Source organism: Dipodomys ordii, unplaced genomic scaffold (assembly GCF_000151885.1).
Source record: "Dipodomys ordii isolate 6190 unplaced genomic scaffold, Dord_2.0 Scaffold135, whole genome shotgun sequence".
Lineage (NCBI taxonomy): Eukaryota > Metazoa > Chordata > Mammalia > Rodentia > Heteromyidae > Dipodomys > Dipodomys ordii.
The window spans coordinates 2,112,481-2,130,899 of record NW_012267351.1 but is presented as its reverse complement, the minus strand read 5'-3'; the positions used below and the strand labels follow the sequence as shown (position 1 = coordinate 2,130,899).

Sequence of the window (18,419 nt, the reverse complement as noted above, 5' to 3'; positions counted from 1 at the left end):
TCACTATCCTCTAGGAGAATTTTCCAGAACATCATAGATTTCCCTTAGGAGAAGGAATTGTCTCCACAAAGTGGAGAACAGGCTTTTGAAGGGACTGACCTGGCTTTTTTTCAGTGAGAAAGAAAAATGCATTAGAATGTGCTGTTGGCCTTGTATTTCATCTTGAATGAGTGGATGAGCAAAGGAGTCAGGCCAGGATCTGAAGAAGGAAGCACTTGGTAGTTGACAGATCTTGAGACGATTTTGTAAAGTTCTAGTCAACCTTAGGCAATGAGTACAGGAACCTACGTGGTAGCATGTTATTGAGACCAAGTATTATGTGTCTGATAAAGAACATGAAATAGTAGGGAACATTTAAAATTATTAAGAAATCCCAACAACCAAGAAAAAAAAAAGAGATAAGACAGGATTCAAGGGTACTTACATCTTAAGCAGCACAAAACTGAAAATTTTTTCATGCAGTAAAGCGGAATCATCTCACATTAAACAATTTAGAGGAAACAGTGTCTTGGTTTTAGCAGTGATAATTCTCAGCCTGAAACATCACAAGTTTTTTTTTAAAAGCTATATTTTTATTAAATAGATTTAATGATATACTTCTGAAATACAAAAGATAGAATCATACCATAAAAGAGGATAACGTATTATGATGGTGGCCAATTAATACATATAAATCTATTTTTTTTTTCTGGACAGACACCAAATGACTTAAGAGGATTAAGAGATCATTCTAGAAGCAGCACTACCTGGAAGATTATTTGGCATTAAATACTGATTTCCAAAGTGCCAGGTGGGCAAGCCCAAGCAAGTGGTCACATGCACTAAGTCCCAACGGATACAGATGAGGAGAAACTGTCACCATTATCACCACACGACTTGTAAAATGTCTTCTATTCTAATTGCTCACCTGAAATGATCTTGAACAAAATCTCTATAAGTGTGGCTCGTACTTTTTCTTCAGACATAATCGGCTTTGTTTTTATAATCTAGGCAGGCAATCCTATTAGAACCGAGTGGGGCAAGGCATCGTGTTTCTTACATGCAGAACATGGAGTTTTTCTATTTGGTTCCATCAACTCCCACACATTTTTGGGACGACCATGAAAGTGAACGTTCCTCCACTGATGATGTTTCCTGTTCCCAACCTATCACCGACATCCTTCCAGGGGTCCCGTCGAGGCATCAAGACTGCTGTCTGTGTCTGAGGCCAGGGTCTGCTCGGTGGACATGGATGAGATGTCATTGATGGATGACGACTGAGAAGGAGTGGCGTTGCTACTTACTGCTGCATCTGTGCTAAGAAAACCAAATAGAATAAAATCTGAGGCACGACATTGCTGCAAATCCAGGCAATGAGATGTCAGGCCACTTCTTGGCTCTGTCCTTTTGCAGTTTCCCAGTCCTAGCTATTGTAAGAATAAGAAGTTAGTCGATTGTACATTTTGGAGTTTCCCTTAAGTCTTCCTTTTGCTCCAGTATTTCATGTATTCCTGCCTTTCCCTGTGACATGCCTCTTCCTCTCCAGTGGCTAAAGATGGACATGGTCCCATATGCTCATGCTAACTAACTTAAAAAAAAAAACCCTTAGTTTTAAAAGGAAATTGATGAATTTATCTTACAAGCATGACAACAAGGTTAAGCCTGAATAGGACCTGTGTCAAACATTTCAGTTATAACATAAGCTCCAATAACATAAGCTCAACACGTGAATTGTCTGCAAAAAAAAAAAAAAAAACCTCTGCCGGGCGCTGGTGGCTCACGCCTGTAATCCTAGCTACTCAGGAGGCTAAGATCTGAGGATCTCGGTTCAAAGCCAGCCCGGGCAGGAGAGACTGTGAGACTCCTATCTCCAATAAACCACCAGAAAAAAACCGGAAGTGGCCTGTAGCTCAAGTGGTAGAGCGCTCGCCTTGAGCTGAAGAGCTGAGGGACAGCGCCCAGGCCCAGAGTTCAGCCCCACAGCTGACCAAAAAAAAAAAAAAAAAAAAAACCTCTGAAATAAATACGGCAGACACAACACACAAAGGAAAATATTAGTGGCCTCTTATTCGTTTTATTTTTGTTTATGAGTTCAGAAAATTGATATTTAATTTTTAGAGGAAAATGATGCTATCTGATTTCATAATATATATATATATATATTTTAGTCTGGTTTGAAAAAAAATACACAGGCTTTCAGAGTTTAGTGTTTGTAGTTGTAGATTTGTATTTACAAATTCTAAATTCTTGCTAAGTTATTTTACCTCTAGATACCTGGCACATATCATGATGAATATAAAATTTAACAAGAAATAAGCTGTGCAATTTATACTTGTATGGCTGTTATTTCAAGTAGGATTAAGCAAATAACTATAACTTAAGTTTTATTTAGTAAGCAAAAAGAAATCCACATATATAGATTAAGACCATTGATAGCTAACTCTCTCCCAATGATACAATTACCTAGTCATTAGATTTCTACCACTAGGCAAGTCAAGTATAAAAATTTTACAAACACAAAACAAATTCCATTTTACCTGGATTTATGTTAGCATTCTTCTTTTTGTCCTTTTTTTTTTTTAATAGTAACATTTGACCTTAGGGCCTTATACTTGCTAGGTAGGGGCTCTTACCACCTAAGCTACCACCCCATTCATTTTCATTAATTTGTAAACAGGGTCTCATTTTTTACTGAGATTGTGAATTTTTTTGGATTGTAATCCTCCTGATTTCTGCTTCTCAAGTAGTTAGGATTATAAGCATGAGCTACCAAGCCCCTTGTTTGGTGGTTTCTTGTTTTATGTTATTTTTGTTTTTAAACAAAGAGCCAAGCTCACTGTAAGGACTCTAAAATGGAGCTGACCGTAGTTGTTGCAAGGATAGAATACAAACACCAATACAACCTCTAGGTCATGTCAGAAAGTGAGAGATGATGTCACATAACACAGTTTTACTGGACGTTCATGTCCAGGGGTGGTCTCACAGGCATTTCCCACACTGCTGTGATTTATATAAGTTGATTAGGTAAAGAAAATGATTGAACCAATCACTAACCTGAAGGCTGATCTTTTACCACACCGTTCTTGCTTCTTTCTTCCCAGTCCATTACTTCTTTGTAAATTAGCTCTTCAAATGGAAAGGCAAGTTAACATGCTTGGTCAGTGTCTCTGCATCTCTCAACAATGCTTGGAGGGGGGGGGGAGGGTTGGGTGGGGGGGGGGGGGGGGGAGGATGGGAAGGGGAAACAAAGGAGGAGGCTACAATGCTTGATAAGAAATGTACTCATTATCTTGACCATGTAATTGTAACCCCTCTGTACGGGATTTTCACAATTAAAAAATAAATAAAAATATATACACAAAAAAACAAAAAAACCAATGCTTCCAAATCACCTGAACCCTCCACAGGCACTATGACGTGTTATTTTAAGTGGCAAGACACGGTTAATTCACTAATATAGAGTCTACTAGGGTATCCATATTTTGATCCTATATATATATAATTTTTTTTGGTCAGTCATGGGGCTTGAACTCTGGGCCTGAGTGCTGTCCCTCAGCTCTTCAGCTCAAAGCTAGTGCTCTACAACTTGAGCCGCAGTACCACTTTTCCAGTTTTCTGGTGGTTTATTGGAGATAGGAATTTCTCCGCCTTTCCTGCCTGGGCTGGCTTTGAACCGAGATCCTCAGATCTCAGCCTCCTGAGTAGCTAGGATTATAGGTGTAAGCCACTGGTACCTGGCACTTTTTTTGTTGTTGTTGTTTATTCTTTCTATCTTTCTTTCTTTCAGTGCTGGAGATCAAACTCAGAACCTTACATGTTAGGCAATTTTTCTACCATTGTGGCCCCAGAATCCATGTAACTTTTCAACGAGACTATAAGGACAGCCAGTAAATGCAGGGCTGTTCTGAATCAGAGGAGCAGGAAGGGAGGGGAATGCACAAATGAACAGAGCAGTTCTTGTAGCTATTTTAAAGGATCAGATGATTTTCAAGTATCTGAATGTGTTTCTCTCCATCATTACTTGTGGTTCTCCAGTGTCACACCATCATCTACTTGTGGGCTGCAGCCTCCTTCAGACTTAACAGAAATGAATCCATACACTTAAATCATGTCTTAGCAGTTTCCAACTTTCACTGATAAGAACAACTAATTGAACAGTGTAAGTTGTTAGGGGTTCCTAACATTTTAGCATTCATGAACTAACAGCACAATGCAAGCACGTACTTGGGTCCATGAAAGTGGTTGAATGCTGCATGTGTGCACACCCAATTCTGGGAAGGGTTCAGGCCTGGTTCTTTTGTTTTGTTTTCAAGACAGTGTCTCAGTGCCTTTGCTTGGGGTGGTCTCAAAATGGTAATTTTCCTGTTTCTGCCTCCCAAGTATTTGGGATTACAGATATGCACCCAGCTGTGCACCCAGATATGGTGATGCCCAGCTCTGACCCTGCTTTTCAATGAATACCTGTTAGTCAGCATTTTTATACCAGTTTAGTTTTTGGTGGTAAGGTTAATCTTATGCTGATAATAATATCTTCTTGTCTATTTTTAATTGGCTATTTCCCCTCAAACTAGATTTTTTAAATATATACATGGCCTAAAACATAATGCATAAGTTCATATAATCCTCAGCTGGGATCCTTGGTATCTGCTTAGACAGGAAATTTTGTAGGAGGTTACTTGACAAATTTTCAACATGTTATCTAGATAGGTGTGATACAGTTACTGATTTTAGTTGACAAACCAGTAGTTGATACTGTAAAATCCAGTGAAAATACAAACAGTATACAGGTTTCCTTTAAACATTTTCAAGTTCTTTTTCAACTAAGCAGACAGAGAAAGAGAAAGAGCACTAGAGAATCTCTAGCTTCTTCCTAAGGGCTCAGGTCAAAATTTAAAACTTTCAGGATTGTAAAAACATGTCATCAGTAAGGTTTAAAGTAAGCTCCTTTACCTTTCCATTCTTCAATTGCATGCTCTCTTTCTTCCAACTGGGCATCATAAATTTGAGGTGGTGGCTAAAAATGAAATGACATGTAAGATCAACAGTTCAAAGAACAATGAGGCATGATAAAAAAAGGTAACATCTCTTGAAATATTACTACACTATTTGTGATATAGATTTAGTTTCATTAGCACATGGTTTATTAAAGCAATTTTGTCATACCTATGCTACTGTAGCAGTTTTAGAATCAAAATAAGGAACAATAGGCAAAAAAGAGAGCTGTTACTAATAATCCTCTTAACCACGTGACTTTAGGACCCTCTACAGTCATCTGCCAGATGAGATCACAAAATTAATAACCACAGAGATTAAACCCAGCACCACTATATGAAAGCTGTTCTGTGTGTGGCACTGTGTCATGGGCTTCGCTTGTATCCTCTTATTTAGGGCTCTGAATTGGAGAGGCAAAGTTCATTCACACAGCATTGCCATGGAAAATGGATATGAGCACCAATGCAGAAGAGAACTCCTTGTGCAGGAGGACAGGGGGGCCCAGATGCCTCAGAGAATAATATAAACAACCTTGTCACTTCTAGCAAGTCATTTAGTCTCTCTGGTTCAGGGGCCTGAGTAAGAGCAAAGTCCATGGTGTAAGGCCAGGCACAAAACAGATGCTTATTAAGTCATCATTAAACATCAGCTTTTGCCAAAGGCAACTATGTCATCACCGAATAAGCATGTTCAGCCTCAATATCAAGGTATCCGACACAGGGTGTAGGCCTTTAATTTTGTACTCAGGAGCCTGCTGTTCATCTGTAGCTTTTCAGACAAACAGAGGGAGGATCTAGGAAAAGTAAGCCCTGCTTCTCATGTAGGTATCTTCCAAATGGACACTTAACTGCTTCCGCTTCTGCAGGGTCATACCAAACAGTAATGTATGGGTGACGCAGGGCTTCATCCACAGAGATACGCTTGTCTGGATCGATCACTAACATTTTCGATAACAGATCTCTGGCTTGACTTGCTAAGGGGGAAAACAAATACTAGATTAGTATGCTTATGCTATTAGTCTGAAACAAAACCACATAGTAGAGAACTAAATGTGACAGCATAGACAGAATAATGAGACATGTTCGAGCAAGAACAAAGAAGAGCCAAAGACTTCTAAGAAAAAGTGGCCACCATTTTTTTTTTTTTTTTGGTCCATCGTGGGGCTTGAACTCTGGGTCCAGGCACTGTCCCTCAGCTCTTCAGCTCAAGGCTAGTGCTCTACCACTTGAGCCACAGCCCCACTTCTGACTTTTTCTGCTTATGTGGTGCTGAGGAATCGAACCCAGGGCCTCACGCATGCAAGGCAAACACTCTACCACTGAGCCACCTTTCCAGCCCTGTTGAAAACATTTGTATTGCTGAATATTAATTGCACAAAATCATGTATGTAAAGCGTTTTAATTGTTCTCACCTGCCAGGGAAGGCTGCATGTCTCTTAGTAAGACAAACTTATTATACAGCCCAGGCTTATCTCAAACTCTTCTTGCCTCAGTTCCTGGAGTGCTGGGACTATAGGAGTGTACCACTATGCCACACTCAGTTTACAAAGCTAGAATCTTCATTTAAGTGTTCTTTATAGCTGAAAACTTTAAAATCAGGTTGCTGATTCAATACAAAGTAATTTGAATGTTTTAATTTTGGCCAAAGCAAGACATCTCTTAGCCTTTAAGCTTTCTCTCTGTAATATCTTGACACAGGCAGACATCTAGGCTTTGTTTCAGGGTTTCAACTAGCTTATCTCCTAGTATGCACAGGTTTTAGAGTACAAACATGGATAAACAGCATCATCTGCATCAGAATAAAAGGATATCTTACTTTTTATTTTATCTCGTTCAGATTCTGATGGAAATATCCAATCTGGAAAGAGTTCTTCAAACTTGATTCCAGGATACTTTGGTCTGTTTTCTACATAATTCCTCACAGTTGGCTGAAGTTTCTTCATGAACTCTGATGACGGTGTTCCTAGTTGTTCAATTACTTTATTCCACTGATCAATATCTAAGGAATCTCTTGAGGAAAATACAACTGACGTGCCTTATAGTCATATTACATGTGATATCACCATTCAAAGAAAAATTATTTTTTTATACCTATGGCCAAGTAAGCAACTATGCCACATACCCCCTCCCCCAACCAGGTCTGTAGAAGCATTTGGATCTAAATAGGTAAAGTTTGGACTTCCAAATTAAGAGTACTTAAAAAAAAACACCCACATACTCTGCATCTATAAACTATGATCACAACTTATTAAATCAAAACAATGAGATTTATTTGCCTTCCTAGTCTAGTTCAAAATAAAATTATGACAGAGATGATTAAGTCTGTGGTAGAAATGATTAAACATGATATTAGGTGCACATTACCTATGAAAAATTCACACTAAAGCTACACAGCTCTCTAAGGAAGAGGAATATGAGAGACCCATCTGATCTGTTATAGGTGGGCAACTGAAGTCCCGTGGGACAGGCTAGCCAAAGATGACAGAGTGAAAGAGGGGGGTGGAAGCAGGGCTCTGGCCTTCCTGCACTATGGGCCTGGGCCTTTCCCACATGAACATATTCCTGAGACTGAGCAGCAACAGCTTTCAATTGTCATTCTGTTTTAGTTGGCATGGACCCAGCTCCACCATTCCTGTGAAATCTAGTAATGCACTTTACTTCCTTTCAAAGTACACGACCTGGGTTTCAGACTCAAGTGTCAGGGAAGCCTATCTTCCTCAGGGCAGCCTCGATATTTGCACAAAGCAGAAGGTAACCGGCCCTGCCTAGTTCACAGGGTGCTTGTCAGGCTTGGGGTTACTAGGATGGTGTGTGTGGAAAGTGATATTGAACCTGAAAATAAAGCTGGGGGTGGGGGAATCACATAAACAACAGCTCAAAAAGGTGATTGACTGAGGCATTTCTTAGGAAACATACTTAGGTCATTTTGAAATCCCTCAGTACATAGACATATAAACTCATCTTCTTTTTTTTTTGGGGGGGGTGTCCATCCTTGGGCTTGAACTCAGTGCCTGGGTACTGTCCCTGAGCTTTTCTGCTCAAGGCTAGAGTTCTACCACTTGAGCTACAGTTCCACTTTTGGCTTTTTGGTAATTAATTGGAGATGAGTGTCACAGACTTTCCTGCCTGGGCAGTCTTTCAACCTTGATCCTCATATCTCAGCCTCCCGAGTAGCTAGGATTATAGGCTTGAGCCACGAGCACCTGGCTAGACATAATGCTTTTTCTCTCCCATAGGAGAACACAGCCAGTTTTTTCTTTTGTGGTTGCTAGTTGCTAGTACTGGGGCCTGAACTCGGGCCTCACACTTGCTAGGTTGGTACTCTATCACTGAGTCACATTCTAACACAGCCACTTTGTTTTGATACTCCTTCAATCCCAGTAGCGATCATGCCATTTCTTCTGTTTGCACAGGTATCTCCTTTGATGAGTTATCTGTGTACTGGCCAGGCCCAGTGGCTCAAAGCTGTAATCCCAGCTACCTGAGAGGTAGAGATTATGAGGATCATGGTTTGAGGCTAGCCCAGGAAAAATAAAAAATAAAAAAACGTAGCAAGCCCCCATCTGAACAAGTAAACTGAGTATGATAGTATGTATTTGTCATCTCCCTTCTGTGGGAAGCTTTGGTAGGAGGATCACAGCTTAAGTCTGGCCCAAGCCAAAACCAGAGAACTTATCTGAAAAATAACCCAATATGTACAGAGGCTGGAGACATGGTTTGAGTGATAGAACATTTGTCCAGCAAGTGTAGTGCCCTGAGTTCAAGCCCTAGTACTGAAAAATAAAAAGTTACCTACACTTCTGTCTCTAATTCCCAACCTCTCATTCCTTCCTAAACATGTCTTCACTGGGCTATGAGCTTCATGAAAATTCTGCTCATCAGGGCCATCGCTATATCCAATGGTCAATTATCAGCCCTCATTTTCTTCCTTTTTCCCTCTCTATCTAAGCGCTTGTGACCAGCTCAAGAATTCAGTGCTATTAACAGACTGATGATTCCCACATTTACTTCTTTAGTCTAGATCTCTCACTGCAATATTACACTTGATATTTTTACTAACTGGTATTTCTAGACTTCCACAAGGCCAATGGACAGGTAGACCTTCAAAGTAGATGGGAGTGTAGGCCCTGCTCTTTGCCTGGAGTGAGCTTCTGCCACGTCCCAGTAGACAATGAACTACCTCTAGGAGGTCTCCTTCTCTGTCCTCTTTTACCCTAACCCTGCTGCGTTTGAGAGCCTTTCAAAACCTAACGTAGACTAGAAACAGGCAGAGGTGCTCCATACAGATCTGATGGATTATTATAATGGTACAGGCTCATTTTCATAGATGTCAGCAATGGGGAGGAAGGAAAAGACCCAGGCAAGCCTGGTGGATTTCCTGGGTGTGGTATATACACCATTGTTATTTAACTGTCACGATCCTGTCCAAGACTCAGAGGAGGCCAGAATGTCTCACGGACGTATGGCTGCCACAGAGGAGTCTGACCCTGGGCTCAAACTGGCCTGCTTAAAGCTTTCTCTTAGGCAACAGTGGGGACAAGAGTTCCTTTACTCCTCAGGTCAAAAAATCTAAAGACTCTGAGAACTACAACTTGACTTCTGTGACCCAAAATTTCACTTAATGTTTGAAAAATCTGGCAAACTTTCTTTAGAAAAAGAAACTAAATTAGGACAAACTACTCAGTAAATATTTTAAAATTATTAACTTCTAGAATACCCCGATTTTTCTTCTAAGACTTCCTTATAGTTTGAAACAAGTGAATCTAAGGTAGGACTACAAAAAAATTCCAGAAAAATTATTAGAACAAAATTAAATGCTATATTTAACTTCACATCTTACATAATCTATGGTGTGGAAAATGTAAAGGAGGGTAATAGAAAATACTTTCATTCCAAGTCCATGTGGTGAAGAAGTCGTACAGAGCGTGATTTCCTTTAAGTTAACATTGATCTGCTACCAAAGAGAGACCATTTTGAGCTGTCATAGCAAAAACAAAATAAAAATTAACGGAAATATTACAAGATTAGAACACAAAGGAAAAGGGCAAAAAATATTAAGATGGAAGAAGGACTATGAGGAAAGAAAGCTCTTATAATTGTTAGAGTGTCTATCCTCCGGTGTGCTGTGCTGTATTGCTGTATTTGCTCACCACTGTGTGAGTTAATCTTTTGTATTTAATGCCTTCCATAGTAGGTTGGAGCCTTTGAAATGCCCATAAAACATCAGCAAAGTAACAAACTAGAAAAACTCACATTTGTTCCTCACAACTTTTTTTTTTTTAAACTTAGGTCTCAGTATGTTTTTATTCTGACATTAAGGGAAATACTTTAATGCATACCAACAAAGAACAAAACATTTTGATTGATTCAATCACACAAGTGTATTAGCTCATTAATTTAGATAGCATCTTTCTTAATAGAATTAATGGAGTGAACTAACTTACACAACAGTATTTTCATTTAAATATCAGAATACATTGATCAAAAAGTAAATGATTTCTTCTACACATCTAGCTATTTTTTATAAAATTAGGAGCTAACACAATTGGCTTAACATAACTCCAAGTCTCTATAGAACCAACACAGGTAGTTAAGAACAAAATGTAAAACGGAGCCATTTGGTTTGTGATACTAAGTTAACACACACCACAAAGCCCCCTGAGAACACAGTGTGGAGCGTGACATTTCCTGCTGAGCATCTGTAAGTAGGTACGCTCATGCTGCCCGTATGGAAAGCATGGCCAGGGTCAAGGTCTCGGGGAAGGATACGGTCAGTGCCTTGGAAAATCACACAACCTTTCACCAGCTCTCCCATGATGCAACCCACTGACCAGATATCAACTGAAAATAAAATGAAATGATAAAATTATGAAGTGCCATGAACAAAACAAAAGTGAGGAGAAAAGGAACTCTAACGGTGTACTACACACACAAATATGGAAAAGTAAGTTGCTAGCTAGGGGTGAACCGTTTATACAGTATGAGTTATTGCTGACCTCTATTTTAGCCTTCAGTTTGCAGCAATCTGGGGCCTTAGTGCCAAAGATTCCAATGCCTTACAGCTTAAAACAAACACACACAAAAAAACAAAAACCAGAAACAAGAAGTAGCTATGAACATAAAGCTTCTCAGGGGCACACGCCCATCCCACACCCAGCCAGCCAAGTGCTGGGTGTCTCCCTGTGAAGGATACAGTCTCTTCCTGGAAACAGGACTTTATGGAGGACCATTTCTGCCATGATGCACCCGACAGACCAGATGTCCACTACCAAACACCAGGTGATTAAAAGCCAGCTAGAGAGCCCACATCTCTTTTCTCCAAACCCCCTCCCAATCAAGACCAGGCACACTACACATTAGCTTGTCGTGGGAGCTCTGGTAAAAACCCAGCACATCATTTCTTTTCTTTTTTTCTTTTTTTTGGGGGGGGTGGGGGGAGGGAGGGGCACTGGACCTGGGGTTTGAACTAAGGGTCTGAGCGCTGACTCTGAGCTTTTCTACTTAGGCTAGTGCTCTACCACTTGAGCCACAGCTCTACTTCTGGCTTTTTGGGTACTTAATTGAAGATAAAAGTCTCATGGACTTTTCTGCCCGGGCTGGCTTTGAACCCTGATCTTTACATCCCAGCCTCCTGAGCAGCTAGGACTACAGATGTGAGCCACCATCACCCCTGGCTGAATAATAATTTCTAAACAGCCAATCAGAAAAGAGCAGTGCTCAGTAGGCAATGGACTGGGATCAGGGCAGGATCCAGTCTAAGCACAACAACATAGTGTTGGCCTCTCTTATGGACCGGGCGCAACCCCATGCCTCAGGTATCATTGGCAGAGGTGTCTACGTGCTGCTGTGGGTGGGCACATATGAGGGAAAGAGAATGGTGGGTTTGACTATCTCCTCTTCTCCAGGATGCTCATGGAGCTGTGCCTCTCAGAGCAGTAGTATAGATTACAAAGCACTGAAATGAATGCACACACTCATTCCAGAAGACTCGAGCAAATGTGATCTGTTAAAAGCTAACTTTCGAAGAACATGTTGCATTATTCCATGTATAGTAAATTTAAAAAATAAGTATATTCACTCTTTGCTTTGGGAATAAGGATAATGTGTGGGTTAAGACACAGCCAGGGCACTTGGGGAAGGCCCTGGGGGCTGCTGGTTATGTGGGCACGATCAGAGCAGGATGCACACACAGCATGTGCACACGTTTCTACTACAGGCATATTATATGTTGATTAGAAAAAGTTCAAATATATCATTTTGAAAATGAAGGATTTTAGCTAAGGGAATACAAAATTAAGAACTGACCCATGGATTGCGATAACTGATGTGCAGCATATGTTTCATATGCTTTTAAAGAGAAGAAACTAGTGAGGACCACCAGTACTAGTTTTTTTCTGTTGTTGTTGTTTTTTTGTCAGTCATGGGGCTTGAACTCAGGGCCTGAGTGCTATACCTGAGCAATTTTGCTCAAGGCTAGCATTCTACCACTTGAGCCACAGTACCACTTCCAGTTTTCTAGTTGTTAATTGGAGATAAGGGTCTCACAGACTTTCCTGCCTGAGCTGGCTTTGAACTGCAATCCTCAGCTCTCAGCCTCCTGAGTAGCTAGGATTATAGGCATGAGCCACCGGCACCCGGCCAGTGCTAGTTTTAAGCATCACAGCTTGCATTGTGGTCTGTACTCACCATTCTCCTTGTAGCCCATGCCCAGGATGACTTCAGGGGCCCGGTAATAGCGAGTTACCACGTAGGGGGTCATCATAAAGTTGGTGCATGCTGTCCGGGCCAAGCCAAAGTCAAGGATCTTTAGGGTGCAGTCTGATTTCACTACAATGTTGCTAGGCTTCAAATCCTAGGAAAAAATTGGTTTGAATTAATAAAATGAACCAAAGATAGAGACCCAATTTCTCACAGGTGAGGAGCTGTAAGTCAGTGACTTCTGTGTATGGAAGACAGGTAGAACTAGGCAAGTTGGAACAATTTTGGAAAATCCTACTTGCAAATGTTAAACTCATATAAATTAGCTTGAAGAAGTCAGATAGGCAAGGCTTGATATACACTTATAATCCCAGCACTTGGGAGAGGGACGCAGAAGGGTCAAAGTTCTAGGCTAGCCTACCCTTAAACTTTGCAAGATCTTGTCCCAGACCCAAAAGAAACCAAAAGCAAAAATAAAGAAATCTCCCACTTCCATTTCTCCTTTGCTTAAAACTCAAGAGCTTGCAAACCTCTTCCCAGTCCCTGGGCCATCCTGCTCATCTCTTTTTTCTTATCTCCACCACCCATTCCGTCCTCCACACACTGCTCCCCCACCACTCCAACTAACCCACTCCAACCTATCAACTCATCAGTCAGGAACTGCACTGTTCAATAGAAATATAATATGAACCAGGTTTGTAATTTATACTTTCTAATAGTCATGTTAAAAAATGTAAACAGAAACAGGTGAAATTAACTTCCATAATACGTGTCATCTAACCCAACATATCTATACTATTATCATTGTAGATGATAACTAACACAAAACATCATTAGCATCTCATATTCTTTTAATTATGCCAAGTCTATAAAGTCAAGGATGTATTTTCCAATTATAGCCACTTCTGGCTAGTGGCTCAATGTTTGTATGTGGCTGGAGGCTACCATACTGGACAGCCCAGGTCCAGACTTCTCTATCTCTGGAGTCTTCTTGTGGCTCTTTCTCCACTTGGAAGAGGAATTTCGCGACTGCTTATTTCAACTTTCTTCTGTCAAAAGGACTTAACACTCTACCACCCATGTCACTGGCTCCACAGACTGGATGTAATACATTAAATCACCTGTTCTTTTTTTTTTTTTTTTTTTTGATTTTGGGTCTTGGGCCTAGGCACTGTCCTTGAACTTTTTCACTCAAGGCTAGAGTTCTACCACTTTGAGCCGCAGTACCACTTCTGGTTTTCTGGCAGTTAACTGGAGATGAGTCTCACAAACTTTCCTGCCTGGGCTGGCTTTGAATTGCAATCCTCAGGTCTCAGCCTCCTAAATAGCTAGAATTATAGGCATGAGTCACTGGCACCTGGCAAATCACCTGTTCTTTTTACTGGCTCCTACACCTCTTCCCTGACTGTGGGAAGACATAATTCTCTCACTGTTCCCCAAGAGTCAGAAGCCTTACCTGGCATAGAGGACACTGAGAAAATGTTGAATCAATGCACATACTCAACTACATTTTTCAACACCTAACACAATAATTCTATCCCCTCCTCCCCCCATAACATAAGGGCCTTCCTTTGCACTGATGCTCACACTGTAGGCCCTCCCTCAAGCTTCAGAAATCTGACTGCCCAGCTTGTACATTCACCTTAGAAATAACTTCCATCTTTTCTCCTCACAGTATTCAACTATGTAGCTTAAAGTCAAATTGGAGGGTTACTGCCACATGGTTACCTCACGGGTACTTAAAAGTGTGAATCTTAGCACCTGACTGGAAAGTTTCCCAAGTGACAGGCCACAAAGGTGTTGCAGGGATGCCTCAAGACGATGATGCTGTGAAGTTGTTCCCAGGATATGCCGAGAACCTATTAAAATCTATAAAAACTGCAATTATGCTTTAATACTGTCAGATGCTCTCTCCGAAACTCCCTGAATCCAGTGACATTTGAATGGGAAATTGATAAATTGATATTTAAAATGCAATAAAACATTGGCTGGGGATGTTGATCAAGTGGTAGAGCACTTGCCTAGCAAGCATAAGGCCCTGGTTCAATCTTAAGCGCAAGCGCGCACACACACACACACACACACACACACAGATACATACACACATACAAACACACACACACACACACACAGAATGCAACCAGATTTCTACCAGGCCATCTACAGAGGTCCTCCAGCCACTTTAGTCCACCTGCAAGTATTGTGCAAATACTTCCATTTCTCAGTATCAGCTGGAGATTGGTTCTAAGATTTCCATGGATATAAAAGCCCAAAGACCCTCAAGTCCCTTATATAAAATAATACTATGTTCTATGCATATCATCTTGTATACTTTAAATCATCTCTAGATGAATTATAATGCCTAATACACTGGAAACGCTCTGCAAATAGCAGTTACATTGTATTTTTTGGGGAATACTGACAAAAATGTTTGTATGTGTTCAGTACGATGTTTTCTGTTTTCCAAATATTTTTATTTGCAGCCAGCTGAATGCATAAATTTAATAAAATTAAAGGTATATATCATTAGGAGGAGAAATAGAATGGCTTGTTAGGAATCTTTTATTTTTAATTTAGGAGCCTAGTGTTGTTTTTAAAGTGAACGTACCACCACAATTTGTATCATTTGAACTCACCACTAGGTGGCAGCAAAGGCTTCACTTTTGAATAACTTAACTCTGGAGGCCAGACTGATGCTTATCAGCATACAAGGCCCCAGGAGAATGGGATATGGACTCCTCTCCTGGCCTTGTGCCACAGACTCGAGGCTCCCAGGAGGGGCCATGTCTCTGCTTTTCCTGGGTGAATGGCTCCACCACCGCAGGAGGCCTCTATTTAGTGGCTGTGATGGACTGACCTTTCCTGGCACCTGAGATATCAGGAGGAATTAATACTGTTAAACCTCTGAATGCTTCTCTATTAACAGGCATCACTGTCCTTGTTCCCACTACTTCCTTTCCCACACAGACTTCAGGGCAGAGAAGAGGCTCTTACTGCTGGGAATGATCTAGACAGATCTAGACAGCCTGTCAATAAAATTAGCATAGTAGTAATTCAAGGAATGCTAAGAATACTGGTTTTCAATAATACTGTATTTCTCTGCTTTCAGTCTCAACATTTTAAGTGTTTAAAGATTCTACGATGGTCTGCTTTATATAGCAATACAAAAAATTATAAAAATAGCTTAGAAAATTATATTATACCTCCCTGTTTTTTGTTTTTTTTTTCCTTGCTGGTACAAGGTTTGAACATAGGGCCTCACATTTGTTCAGTATGCTTGCTTGGCTGGCAATCTACCACTTGAGATATGCCTCCAGTCCTGCTTTCTGCTTATTTTGGAGATAGTGTCATTCAGACTTTTCTGCACAGACTGGCCTCAAACTCTGATCCTTCAGTTCTCAAGTTTCCTTAGCAGCTAGAATTTCAAGCCTGAGCCACTGGCATCTGGCTTTCCTGTTTCATTGTTTTATTTTGTTTTTTGTTTTTTGCTGGTCATGGGGTTTGAACTCTGGGCCTGAATGCTGTCCCTCAGCTCTTCAGCTCAATGCGAGTGCTAGACCACTTGTGCCACTTTGCCACTTCCGGTTTCCTGAATGATTTATTGGAGATAAGAGTCTCACAGATTTCCCTGCCCAGGCTGGCTTTGAACCATGATCCTCAAGATCTCAGCCTCCTAAGTAGCTAGGATTACAGATGTGAGCCACTGGTGCCTGGCAGCTTTCCTGTTTTTTAAATTCTGCTACCTGACAGTGCTGGCAGTATCTTCATACTTATCTTCATAATTTTCTCTTTATTTTCCTTGATCATTACAAAAGGGATTTTAAAAAATGGAGTAAAGGGTATTTGGGAGTTCTTTGTCCTATTCTTGCAGTTTTCTCAAAGTTTTAAGCTACTTTAAAATTTAAAACAATTTTTTTTTTCTGTAGAAAAAGATATGTCTATAGTGCTGGCTTACACAGGGACTGGACAAGCTAGGTACTCCACAAACGCTTTCTCATCTGGCTATTGTTTTGAAACACATGATTTGATAGTTTATTTGAATTTTCAATATTGCCAAATTTAAAACAAAGTTCTTTTCTATCTAAAGGATTGTAATAACTGAATAACGTTACTTTAAAAATAAAATCATTATGTCATTACTTACTCTATGAATGATACCAGCTGAATGCAGATGTTTAATACCACAGAGCATCTGGTAGAGAAGGTAAGACATTCTTTCATGGTCCAGCTCCATATGAATAACCTGACATAAGTTAGCATCCATTAATTCCATAACCAAATACCTGAGGATAAAAAAAAACCAGCCATTACATGACAATGACGCCAAATTCCGTATGGTTATTCAATCAAACATTTTATGAAACAGTAATAGCTCACTATCTAATCACTCAATTAGCTAAAGTAAAAAAAAAAACTCAATGCATTTTTAAGGAGTATTTGGAAAGAAAATTAACTGTGTAAAAATTTTCCAAAGAATGTATTTTTCAAGTCAAAAATCAAACATCATCTATATCATGCACAAATTTTCCTACTTGTTTTTCCTCTACTTGATCATTCTTACCAGCATTAAGCCATGCTGGTAAGAAACACAACATTTATAAAGAAAGTCTTAACAAATGCCCTATTCGGGTGGAGGACACTGATAACTGGGAGTAAGCTGGGGGGGGAGGGGGGGAAGGGGAGGACATGTGGGAACTCCTATCTTCTGCTAAATTTTGCTATGCATCTGAATTGCTCTAAAAGTAAGAGTCTATTTTTAAAAAGTGATCATTTCCCCACAAGTTTCCTCTCCATTTCAATGTCCAGTCTCTTTCCTTACCCTTATTATCCACCATAATCTCTCATGTGGACAACTGCAGAAGCCTGTTCCTAACTGGGTTTCTGTGTCTCCACTTTACAGAGGTTTCTACTCAGAAACCAGTTATTCTTCTAAAAAAAAAAAAAAAAAAACAAGCCAGGCAAGCTAATAACTCTACCGGAAATCTTACTCTGACTTGCTTTAGTAACCTAGGGGCACCTGTAATGTCCATCTTCTCCTCCTGCTCTACTGGCCACATTGGCTTCTTGCCTGGCACACGAAGCATGTTCTACTGTTGCTCTGCCCCGACCATCTCCCTTGATCTTCACTCCACCTCACCACAAAGACCTCTGGGACTAACTCATCTCCTCCAAGACTTCCTTTACATATCACCAACTTGCTGAGGTCTTTCCCCAACTAGCCTGTCATGGTTCATTTTGAGTGTCAACTTGAACAGATTAGGGAATACTTTACCTAGAAGCCTGCTAGAGCCTTATTTAGGGGTTTGTGTGGGAAGGTGTTTGTAGAGGTGATAAGTATGTGAGTCTGAATGTGGGTGTGTGACATCCAATCAGCCAAGGGCTGCAACTGGTTAACTGGTCTCTTCTACATGAGCTGAGACAGACTTCTACTGCTGGCCTTGGACATCAGAACTGTGGGCTCCCTAGTTCTAGGACTAAGACACCAGTGGTCTCTGAGGCTCTCAAGCATTGGGTCTTAGATGGAAAGGTATACACTAGCTTCTCTAGCTCTGTGGCCTTTGCATTTAGAGCAAGCCATGATAGCATCTCATTCTCAGCTGCTACTTCACATAAGGCTCCCCCTCCCCCATCTCTCTCTCTTTCCCTCCCTTTCCCTCTCTCTCTCCCCTACTGGCTCTCTCTGGAGAACCCTTCCTATTTAAAATTGTAGCATGAATCTCAACCTCCCAACACTAACCCAGCTTGACTTTT

General features: G+C 40.6%; 1 protein-coding gene across 4 annotated transcripts in view; it reads right to left on the bottom strand.

Moving 5' to 3' along the window:
- Window positions 1–306: 306 nt before the first annotated feature.
- The window catches only part of Mapk9 (mitogen-activated protein kinase 9), a 37,015-nt gene continuing 18,902 nt past the window's right edge, over window positions 307–18,419 (bottom strand). The window contains exons 5-12 of one of the 4 annotated variants that reach the window (XM_013030973.1): window positions 16,813–16,951; window positions 12,657–12,822; window positions 11,164–11,235; window positions 6,787–6,969; window positions 5,820–5,944; window positions 4,930–4,993; window positions 3,034–3,105; window positions 307–1,296 (exon numbers count right to left, since the gene is read on the bottom strand). In XM_013030973.1, the coding sequence (XP_012886427.1) occupies window positions 1,280–1,296; window positions 3,034–3,105; window positions 4,930–4,993; window positions 5,820–5,944; window positions 6,787–6,969; window positions 11,164–11,235; window positions 12,657–12,822; window positions 16,813–16,951 (838 nt within the window). In that variant the 3' untranslated portion in view covers window positions 307–1,279. Of the gene's footprint in view, window positions 1,297–3,033; window positions 3,106–4,929; window positions 4,994–5,819; window positions 5,945–6,786; window positions 6,970–10,739; window positions 10,812–11,163; window positions 11,236–12,656; window positions 12,823–16,812; window positions 16,952–18,419 lie in introns of all 4 variants that reach the window. The other 3 variants (XM_013030970.1, XM_013030972.1, XM_013030969.1) reach the window with 3 other exon arrangements.